The sequence below is a fragment of the Octopus bimaculoides genome, chromosome 11 (genome assembly GCF_046866305.1).
Source record: "Octopus bimaculoides isolate indiv1 chromosome 11, ASM4686630v1, whole genome shotgun sequence".
Taxonomy (NCBI): Eukaryota; Metazoa; Mollusca; class Cephalopoda; order Octopoda; family Octopodidae; genus Octopus; species Octopus bimaculoides.
The window spans coordinates 2,752,382-2,764,881 of NC_142938.1; the positions used below are offsets into that span (position 1 = coordinate 2,752,382).

General features: G+C 34.3%; 1 protein-coding gene across 2 annotated transcripts in view; it reads left to right on the top strand.

Annotated features, from left to right (window-relative positions):
- Positions 1–12,500, top strand: part of LOC106884067 (uncharacterized) — a 38,381-nt gene that overhangs the window by 3,897 nt on the left and 21,984 nt on the right. Inside the window, exon 1 of one of the 2 annotated variants that reach the window (XM_014935284.3) lies at positions 3,566–3,706. The exons of the other annotated variant lie outside the window; for it this stretch is intronic. Coding sequence (XP_014790770.1) covers positions 3,632–3,706 — 75 coding nt within the window. The 5' untranslated portion in view covers positions 3,566–3,631. Of the gene's footprint in view, positions 1–3,565; positions 3,707–12,500 lie in introns of those variants that run through there. 2 annotated transcript variants of the gene reach the window in all.

A 12,500-nucleotide genomic window follows, 5' to 3' on the forward strand; every position in this document is an offset into this window, starting at 1 on the left:
TTTTTTAATGAAATTTCCTACAAATGCTTTTCAGAGTGTGCAAATTACGGTTACACCGGAATTTAAAATGAAAAGACATTGGCGGGTTCTTACACATGCATGCTGACACACGTTACATATATCCAGAAAATGAAACTTGAAAATTCTAAAGGAAATTTTGATGCTTCAGCACTATGCGTACGCGTCATAGTAGCTCAGATGTCATTGTAATCTACACACTCTGAAAGGTATTTGTAGAAAGTTTCATAAAAATACACATTTTTCAGAAAGATATGAGAAAATAAATTCTACTCCTGTGAATTTTTCAAAACTCCATATCCCACCCTTGGAAAACCATTTTCACATTAAATTCCTTTTATATTCCGAAATATTATATCAGATTATGGATGATTAAATTACACCAGTTATTATAGTCCAGTGTTGTTAGTATAGGGCATTGTTGTGCCATTCAAAACACATTTATCATTGTTTACAAACAATACACAATGCTTCAAGCGAACTACAATAGTCTCCTCACCAATAATTGTTTCATTTCACAAACAAAATTAAAATTACAAAACATATATAAATATATAATTTTGCACTTTAAATGCCTTATATGGAGAATCATCAGGGTGAGCAGACGACAATAAAGATTACATTAGGATACGTTTGGAATACACAGAATATACAGACATATTTACTATGTGTGTATGTATACGTGTGTGTGTACGCATGCGTTAAAAATTATTCCTTTTATTTCAATTCAATAATAATAATAATAATAATCATGAATGAATGATGGGTTATATTATATACAGGTAACGTAATATAATGGATACAAGAAAGTAAAATAAATGAACGTAGGCGCATATACAAACACACCGTGTACAAATATATGTATATATATGTATATATATATATGTATGTATATATGTATGTATATATATATATATATATATAAATATATATATATATATATATATATATATGTATATATGTATATATATATATATATATATATATATATATATATATATATATATATATATATTATATATATATATATATATATATATTCATATATTATATATATTTTTACATATACTTTATCGGAAGAATGTATGTTCGCCCTTTAATTGGAATTTTTTTCCAAAGATTTTTAATATCTTTTCTTCGTACTTTACTTTCGAATTCTCTTATCTAAATTCGTACAGGTATGAAAGCTTGTATTGAAATAATCAGTATATGACTTAACTTATTAAACAAAGTTCAACAAATTCATTCATATTTATGAAATGGATAAGATTAGATGTTAGAATAGATTATAGTTTTTATTTATTCATGTAATTATACAATTGTTTCATACAAATGTATTTTCTTCCAGTCACGTTTATTTGAGTCTAGATTCAAATAAATATGGTTGGAAGAAAGAATATACAAATCCCAAAATGATAACTAAGAAAAAATCTATGTACTTTAAACGCCTATTACGGATTTTCTATTAGCTACTGACGAGTACAAATATGACTATTACGATTTTATGTTTATGAAATATCTGAGTCCCATTTGTATGAAACAATTGTATAGCAACATGAGTAATAAAAACTATAATCTATTTTAACATCTAATTTCCCCCATTACATAAATATGAATGAATTTGTTGAACTTTGTTTAATAAAGTAAATCATACACTGATTATTTATATAAGAAAGTCCATTTGTATAAAACTTGTATGTACATGTACACAAGTATATATATATGTGTGTGTGTGTAGGTATGTATATATATATCTTTAACTATATCTATATATATCTATATATATATCTATATATTTATATATGTTTTGTAATTTCAGTTTTGTTTGTGAAATGAAACAATTGTAAGTGAATATTTTGATTAATTAATAAATTAATCTGTATCCATTAGATCTCTCTGTTTTCTGACTCGACCGAGAGAGAGAGAGAGAGAGAGAGAGAGAGAGAGAGACATGCGTGGTGAGAAGGGTTGCTAGGAAACCCAACAGGACTAAAAGCAAGAGCTTTCAAAAGGACGGCTGAAGTTAAAGTATGTGCAACGGCTTTCTAACAATAGCAAGGGCCCTAAATAATTCCAGGCTGTCCGACATGGTGGAGGACCACTGGAACTGAGGCACTTCTCAGCTTTTGTTAAAGCATGTCTCAAGCTGAAGGTCACTCTGATTCAAAACTGGACACACAAGGAATGGCACTGGACGTTTGAGGATCTTTTGCTTACGGTAGGGATCATGGTGCTCTCATATTCCTGATTCTGCGACCAATATAAGCACTGGATATCTTTCCCTGGTTTATCTCTGGATCTTATCAATAGGGTCCAGGGTGGTCGGTGAAGTGTAGTGCAGGGCTTTATTTGACCTTGAATTTTAGATTGCGCGATGTATGTATGTATGTATGTATGTATGTATGTATGTATGTATGTATGTAATAGTATATATATATATATATATGCGTATATGCACATATACTGACATATATATATTATACAATATGTGCGTGTGTGTCTGTGTCTGTGTACGGAAAACCCAGGATTTAACACAGTAATTTGGAATAAGTCCGTTAAATAAAAAAACAAATTTGATCAAGTTTCATTATTTCATATACGAAGCTAAGTTTTCATTTAATTTATACAGGGTGGAGCAACGGATGTTTTTGAAAAATTTATAAAATCATTAATTTAAGCTATAATTAGATTTTATTGACATCAGTATGTTTGTATTGAATTAGCATTTGTGAAAAACAACATCCATCTTGTGGTGTCCGTTTACATTGATGCATTGTCTGACGTGTTCCACATTTTCCGGGGTCCGTACCGTTCGTGACGCTCCCACTGGTCTCCTATTCATTAGTATACCTCGGGTACGAAGTACATTCACCCAGCGTAAGATTGTGTTACGGGTGGGAACAACCTGATTTCGGTGAGTGTTGAAGTGGCACAGAAACTCACGCTGAACTATTGTAACAGACTCGTTATTCTTCATGTAACTGTCGTGGCCAAACACGCGATGTTCTATCGTCCACAGCACCATGGCTCCACTTGAAACGAAAACAAAAAAAAATGCTTAGACACCACAAATCGAATGGTGCCTGTTGTACTAGGAGTCCGCCAAGTACTAGGGATCCGTGAACTAAATTCAAACTTCCATATATATATATTTAGGCGCAGGCGTGGCTGTGTAGTAAGTAGCTTGCTTACCAGCCACATAGTTCCGGGTTCAGTCCCACTGCGTGGCACCTTGGGCTTCTTTCAGTCTCTGTCTACCAAATCCACTTACAAGACTTTAGTCGACCCAAGGCTATAGTAGAAGTAGTAGAAGACACTTGCCCAAGGTGTCACGCAACGAAACCATATGGTTGGTAAGCAAGCTACTTACCACACACATAAAATATGTATGTATGTATGTACGGCGTCTATAAAATCTAGTGATTTCTGAGAGTAAAAGAAAAAAAAATATCTTAGATTGGGGTTAGAGAGAGGGAGGGAGGGAATTCTTGGAAAATAAAATGAAACGTTGTTTCGCCAGAACAGTGAAACTGCCTCACACACACGTCCACACACACATATATAGATGGATGCATTATTAAGTGTTCATTGTCAGAACGGCAAGTCGTCTTAGATGCGTTGCGTTTCATACTTGACTACAAGTAATAAGGTTGTTAGGAACTACCAGCTTAAGACAGCTACAGAATCGGTAAAGTCACACATTTTTCTTTCATAAATATTCTCATCATCAGCCACCAGCGCCAGTGGCAACGGCTTCGTCGTCATCAACTTCTTCGGTTTGTTTCTTTCTCTTCAAGTGCACCAGTGCGTACGCCTCAACAATGCAAAATGAATACGTGTGAAATAAATGTGTGTACATAAATATATATATGTGTGTGTGTATACTTATATATATATATATATATATATATATATATATATATATATATATATATATATATATATATATACGTATGTGTGTATATATATATGTATATGCGTGTATACCTGTATACGTATATATGTATATGTATATATGTGTGTATATGCATAAGTATATATGTGTATATCTATACGTATATATGTGTATATATGTATATATATACATATATATATATATAGGTATATATGTGTATATATATACATATATATATATATAGGTATATATGTGTATATATATAGATCTGTGTATATATGTATGTATGTATGTGTGTATAAACATATATACATGTACAAATATATATACATACATATATGAGAGTCAACGGCTATTGAGAAGGGTGCAAGACGCAATGAAAATTTTAGAAAAAAATAAATAAGTAAATGAGTGGAAACTTTACCGGTGAGTGTGTTAAATAAGAAGGCACTAAAAGAGAATGACTCTCCCCAGACACAACCATATATGCATACATAAGTCTATAAACGTGTGTGCATGTATATATATATATATATATATATATATATATATATATATATATATATATATATATATTTGTATATGTGCTTATCAACCACTGCGTGGTACAATGGCCAAGTGTCTTCTACTATAGCCTCGAGCCGACCACAGCCTTGTGAGTGGATTTGGTAGACAGCAACTGAAAGAAGCCCGTCGTATATATATATATATATAAAACACACACACACACACATATATATATAAGCTTCGGCTGTACATATACCATAAAACTGGAACGATACGGAGATTAACATGTGCGCTGCGCAAGATTGACTCACATACATATATATGAATATGTATGCCTATATACGTAATATAATGAGCTTGTATATATAAATGTGTGAACGTATATATACATAAATATGTATATGTATATATATCATGGCTGGCCGCTGACAAATTTCTTTGTTGTATATTGATGATCTATCCTATTTTATGCAATTCAGCATTATAATTCTGCGTATATATATATATATATATATATATATATATATATATATATATATATATATATATATATAATAATAATAATAATGATAATAAATTTTAATAGCTTGGGATTCAAGGGATCACAGCTTTTTAATGTCCTACCATAGAACATCAGAGATCTGCCAGGTGTAGATATGGAAGACTTCAAAAAACGTCTAGACAGTTTTAAAAAAATTTTTTTTTTTACCTGCCATCCCGCATGAATTCACATCGCGGCAGGAGGCACAAAAAAGAGTGGCAACGTAAAACACGCTACTTCATCAGAAGCAATACTGGAAAAATCCCCCACCGCAGTAAAGGCGGTGCTCTAGTATGGCCTCAGCTCCTGGTTGAAACCCATAAAAGATAAAAGATATATGTATGTATATTTATATACAAACATATACATATATATTTTTGAAGAGGTCTTAGGCCAACAGGTTTTGGGGCCTAACGATACGCCCGAAAGCTAAACCTTTAATGGACGGGAAATCCAAGGTAATTCCATAAACCGGCGTGTTATGTGTGTGTATGTGTGTGTCTGTGTGCATATAAATTATGTATTATACATTATATATATACGTTATATATACATTATTAGTATACAGTAATCCCTCGACTATCGCGGTCGTTACGGTCCAAACTCACCGTGATATGTGAAAATCCGCGATGCAGAAACAGTACTGTACTGTATATATTTTTAGAAAAATTTTATAATTTGTTTATATTTATTTTATTATAAATGCAAAACAACATCACAGAGGAATCGACGTAAGCTTAATAATAAACTGCGATAGGTGAACCGTGGTATGGCGTGCGATTACTGTATATAGATCATATATAGAGTCCGCCAAAAAATGAACACGCACTTCATTAATGGAAAAATCTGTATAAATATTCAACTTATATTAATACCTATAAAATATAAAGGCGTACCTAAACTGAACTTTCCGATTTTTTTTTTTTTTACCAGATTCCTATGTTTTCGATGACGGAGATTCCGAATATGCAAAAAAAAAAAAAACATGTTTTCAAAATTTTTTATTCCCCACCTCTCTGCCCTAAATTTTCAATTCTTAACTTTTTTTCGAAAATTTTATTTTTTTCAATCTACGTGGAAAAATACGGAGACTAAGAATATGGGGTGGGGTAACGAATTTTGATTTCAAATTATCCATGAAAAACGCCAAAATTGACGCACACTCCATCCCGCTGTCTAAAAGTGAAAATGAACGGCTGTTTTGTCCGTTTCTGCATTCGTAGATTTATAGTGAAACACCATGTGAAGCCCTCACCACGAAACTCGACATGCTAAAAATAATAGCTAAATGTCTGGAGAATTCTTGTGTTTGTGTGTGTGTGCTAGCGCGCGCTACAATTTCTACAGCTTATCCGAATGAACAGAGAAAGAAGCACACAGAAATATATTTTACATATCTGTCGTATACGTCGGTTTTGTTTTTTCACTTTAAAGGTAAACGGTTCTGATAGAAGCAATTACTTTGCTGTCAATTCAATGGATTAATCTAAACAAAATACAAGTTTAGTTACCAGCACCTTTGTGTTCTTCATTCCAAAATGATAAGAATTTTAAGTCCACAGGGAATTACAATCCCAGAGCCTAAATCAGTGAAGGACCTGTGTATCGACATGAGTGATGATTCCTCTTTCCAAGTGCACATTACCAGGATGGCGACAAAGTGCAGACGAATGGCTGAATGGATCCTGAGAACGTTCAGAACCAGAGAGAAGGAAACCATGATGGTCCTCTGGAAGACATTCGTCCTCAACCAGAGAAAAATTAACAGCGGACCTTGAAGCAATCCAGCGAAGCTTCACAAAGAAAATCGTCTCATTGCAACAGCTCAGCTACTGGGAAAGGCTGAAATAGCTATGGCTCTACTCCTTGGAGCAAAGGCTGGAGACGTATGCAGTAATATACATCTGGAAGATCCTGGAAAGGATTGTGCCATATTTTGGTATTGAAAGCTACACAAATGCCAGAATGGGTCGACACTGCACGGTGCCAGCAATGCCATCACGCTTCGGGACCAGTTACTGCTACAGCCTGGGTTTCAGGGGATCACAGCTTTTTAATATTTTCTCAAAGAACCTGAGAGACCTACACAAAGTGGATGTTGGCGTTTTCAAATCAAAACTGGATCTCTTCTTGTCGTGAGGCCCAGATGAACCCGAGGTAAAAAAAAAAAATGATGGTAGCGACATCAAACTTCCTTATTCACCAAATGCCACGTATTAGAGGAGGCTCTCAATAATAAGTGTAGCAAAACGGCGGTGCCCCAGCTTGGCCACAGCACTGAGCTGAAACTAAATATATGTGTGTGTGTGTGTGTGTGTGTGTGTGTGTGCGTGTGTGTGTATACATATATACATATGTATATATGTATATATATGTATATGTATATATATGTATATATATATATATATATATATATATATATATATATATATATATATATATATATATATATATATATATATATATATGTTTATATATATGCATATATATATATGTATATTTTTATAAGGGCAATATATTTATATATTTTAGGGAATAAATGATGGATTTTTCCCTTATGAAGTTTTTTCACGCTAGCTACTTGAAAAATTCTTATTAAGACTTTATCTTATTATTGAATTATATATATATGTATATATATGTATGTATATATATATATATATATATATATATATATATATATATATATATATATATATATATACACATAAATATATATGCATGTATATATATACATATATATATATATATATATATATATGTGTGTGTGTGTGTGTGTGTGTGTGTCTGTGTGTGTGTGTGTGTGTGTGTGTGTGTGTGTGTGTGTGTGTGTGTGTGTGTGTGTATGTGTGTGTGTACTTTCAAATTTGTTCCTCGATAGCTTTTTTGAGAATGACTATTTTTAATGAAACTTTGTGGAGATACATTTTTCGAAACTATTTACGATGGGGTTTTTTTTTTCTTTCTGAAATTAAAACAGATTTTTTGTTTTTTATTCCATAGAAGCACGTATAATCTACACGAACGAATTTTTATTAAAAACATATATAACACAAAAATTAATGACGAAAAATTAATTAACTCCTTGGGGGACACGGAAATATATTTTAAACTATTTGTATCTCTGTGTGTGAGTACATTTGCGTATGTATATATATATGAATATGTATGGCGGCACTCCGTCGGTTACGACGACGAGGGTTCCAGTTGATCCGATCAACGGAACACCCTGCTCGTGGAATTAACGTGCAAGTGGCTGAACAATCCACAGACACGTGCACCCTTAACGTAGTTCTCGGGGATATTCAGCGTGTAACAAGGCTGGCACTTTGAAATACAGGTACAAGAGAAACAGGAAGAAAGATTGAGAGAAAGTTGTGGTGAAAGAGTACAGCAGGGTTCTGAATCACTTTTACCAATCTATCATCTCCTTATATATTTCTTGGTATCACGGTATCAGTTAAACTATCAGATGTTATACATCACTGATCACAATGCACTTTGCAGTGTTCTACCTTTCAAATGCTGGTTTGGCAAGCAGGCCAACATTTCTCTGGTCGGAAAGCTACTTCATCCACAGGGTTATCCGACAACACAAAATGTTTTGCTCAACAACATGCCACCCAGTTTGGGAACCAAACGCATGACCTAGCAACTGTGAGTTCAATACCCTAGCCACTAGGTTAAGCACTTCCACCTTATATATTTACTGTTGGATAATTCCCGTTTGAGGGGAAACAAGAATTTATCATCCATTGTTCAGATACAATGAGAATTTATAATCGTTGTCATATTGTCTGGGATTTCAAATGTGGATTTCCCCACATTGAATAGACACTAGTACGTTGGTCTGAACCTATTTATGTTGGTTGTTCCTTTGACCTGGTCAAGTTACTCCATAGAAGAAAACTTCCTTGTTGTGCCATTGATTATAAATATCAACCGCGTGTTTGTTTACGAGCTGGAATTTATTAAACGTGTGTTGGGTTCTCAACAGAGTAAGGTGAATCACTCCATAAACTGCACCTTTGCCCTTTCATATGGCCACTATTTTTTTGGAATAGATGAATATAAATGTAACACATTATTTTGATTACATTGTTTACATTTGACAGATATTTAAATATAGAACGGTGTTTTGATTACATCTTGGTTTTTCTCTCTTTTATTTATAACTTAGGTCAATGTTTCTTAACCATTTTTTGCCTTTTCAATCCCTTTAATTCCTATTTTATTCTACTGGAGTATTGTTAGGATGGCATAATTGTTGAAATAGGTTGTGTGTAATTAACTGGTTCATGAATTTTTTTTTGATTCCAAAAGACAACGAGCTGGCAGAAACGTTAGCACGCCAGACAAAATGCTTAGCGGTATTTCGTCTGTCTTTACGTACTGAGTTCAAATTCTGCCGAGGTTAACTTTGCCTTTCATCCTTTCGGGGTTGATAAATTAAGTACCAGTTGCATACTGGGGCCGATCTAATCGACTAGCCCCCTCCCCCAAAATTTCAGGCTTTGTGCCTAGAGTTGAAAAGAATATATTGATTCCAAAATAATTAAATGAAAGGTTGACCTGGGGAATATTTTAATCCCAGAAAATAAAACGTCAGGAGAAACCCATGCAGATTACTGTCTTAAGTTCTGGCACTCATAAGGCTGGTCATTTGGTTTCCATGGCATATAAGTTAATGAGATCACAATATCTCCCTTAAACATGATACCAGTTGATTGCAGGCTGATCTCAGATAAAGAATCTTGCAAACCAAATCCAAAAACGAAATTTCAACACTTCTCATTTTAAAAGTTACGTTTATCCTAGCTTTTATTTTATCTTATTTTATTTTTTTTTTGTATTTCCTCAAAAGTTCTTTTTTTTCTGAAGAATCAAAACAATTATCTTATAAGTTGAAATACATCACTCTTATGTTTATTATTTCAACCGGATTTAGTTCCTTGTAGATACAAAAACATTTATAAAGTACAAACTGTGACTCTATGGTACTTAACAACACATTGTTTATGAGTTACTAATTGACATTCTCTACAAAGAGTGACTCTGTGTAAAGTTAATCAATTTCTAGACTCAGTCATTGATGAGTTATTTTCAGAATGAAATTTTACTCGGACAGGACCTACGAACATCCTTTCCAATCACGGAGGGCATTGACAGAAAGTGAAATACAGGAAATCTCACTGTCAATACGGATAGCCAATGACCCCCACCTCTCAAACGTGAGTCCACAATAAGAGATGAAAGGGAAGCAATTGATTTGTTATTGGGCTTTTTGGGGGATTTTTTTTGTTGCTATTTAGCAGAATATATTCATGATTCACACACACTTATATACACGTATATACATCCACATATATATGTGTGTGTGCATGTGTGTGCGTGCGTGCGTGCGTGCGTGTGTGTGTGTGTGTGTGTGTGTGTGTGTGTGTGTGAGTGTGTGTATGTGTGTGTGTATGTGTGTGTGTGTATGTGTGTGTGTGTGTTTGTCTTCCTCCACTGCTTGATAACTGGAATTGGTTTGTTCACATGTCTGTAACTTAGCAGTGCAACAAAAGAAACTGATAGAATAAGTAACTGGCTTAAAAAAAGAAGAAAAAAAGGCAAAAAGTACTGAGTCATGGTTGAGTTCATTGCCTCAAACCCTAGAGTACTCAAGCTGCTGGCAACCTGTGACGAAAGCTAGATGTTCTGTTACAATCCAGAGACCAAGAGACAAAGTGCCTGATGGAAAGCATCCTGGCCTTCCCATACCCAAGAAGGCAAAGCAAGTCCACCAGAAAGTTCATGACGATCCCCTTTTATGACAGCAAGGACATCATCTACATCCACAGTGTACCCTCTGGCCTGGTGGTCAACAAAGAGCACTTCGAGGAGGTTTTGAGATGGGGTTCATCGTAAATGTCCAGAACACTTCTCCTGCACATGCGTCAGGACAATGCACCATTCCAATTCTTTGGAGGATTTCTATCAGAGTGGCTGGAGGGCTACAAGTTTATAGAAGTCAGAGGATTCTATCTTAAAGGAGATCAGAGTTTTGTACCTCATCATCAAAATCATCATCATCATCATGATCATCATCATCATCATTTAACGTCTGTTGTCCATGCTGGCTTGGGCTGGACAGTTTGACTGGGTTGGCACACTGGAAGGCTGCACCAAGCTCCAGTCTGGTTTGGCAGGGTTTTCTATGCTTGGATGCCCTTCCTGATGCCAACCACTTCGAGAGTGTAATGGGTGCTTTTATGTGCTACGAGTACAGGTGCCATTTGTGTGACACCAGGGTGCTTTTACATGTCACTGGCACAGGTGCCAATTTGTGTGACACTGGTATCTGCCATGACTGTGATTATGCTTGGCTTCATGGGTCTTCTCAAGCATGACATAATGCCAAAGGTCTCGGTCATTGCCTCCGTGAGGCCCAATGCTCAAAAGGGACTCGGCCACTTTGCCTCCGTGAGGCCCAACACCTGAAAGGAATTCAGCCGCTTTGAGATTAATAAATGTCTCACCTGAAAATATCTCAAGACTTCTGGAATACACTTATGCACTTATGCGTGCATGTGTGTGTGTGTGCGTGCGTGCATGTGTGTATGTGTGTGTGTGTTTGTGTGTGTGTATGTGTGTACACATATTATTTGTTCTCTACTTTCTAATTCAGTTGACTATAATTCTATATTTTATGCTACTTTCTATGGAATTGGTAACCCTGCAAAGCAAATTTGTAACTCACTATTTATCCTTAGGAGCAAAATTCTTAATGCAACCAAAATATTAGCATAATTAACATTTTGCATGATTAACATTTTGCATTACTTGAAAATTATTTAAAACTCACTGAAAATCTATTCGCCCAAACATTCTTCATCAGGTGGGTTTTCTCCAAAGAAACTTTGTCCTGAGGAGTTTTTGTCTGAATCCCATTCTTAGACAACTTATATTATTTTATATAGTTTCCAGAACTGGTAACAGCATTACTCAGAGTTTCATCAAACTGCTATATATTAATGTAAGATTTTTCAGTCATAAATCATTGGGTCATTGATTGACAAAACACACACACACATACACACATCTTCAAATGTTATTCAGGTCACATTCTTAAATTCCAGTCATTCCTGTATTTGTAATTTGTAAAGTGTCTATCTTCCTTTCTACAAGCATTTTGTGAGATCAAGTTTTTGTGCTCATTCAAAAGAAGTCAGCATATGCAATACATACGCGCGCGCGCACACACACACACACACACACACACATATATATATATATATACATATATATATATATATATATATATATATATATATATATATATATATATATATATATATATATATATATATATATAAACGAAGATCAAACACACAAAAAACAACAACACAAGGATATGGTACATGAAAAATATTAGCAGATGCTCAGGGAAGGAAAGATGGTTTAATGTTACGAGCAAATGCTCTTCTTCAGAAATACAGGAAAGTCCAATAGAAAAGGAAGACGGAGGGAAAAAAATCGCCAGCAATGGCTACATAT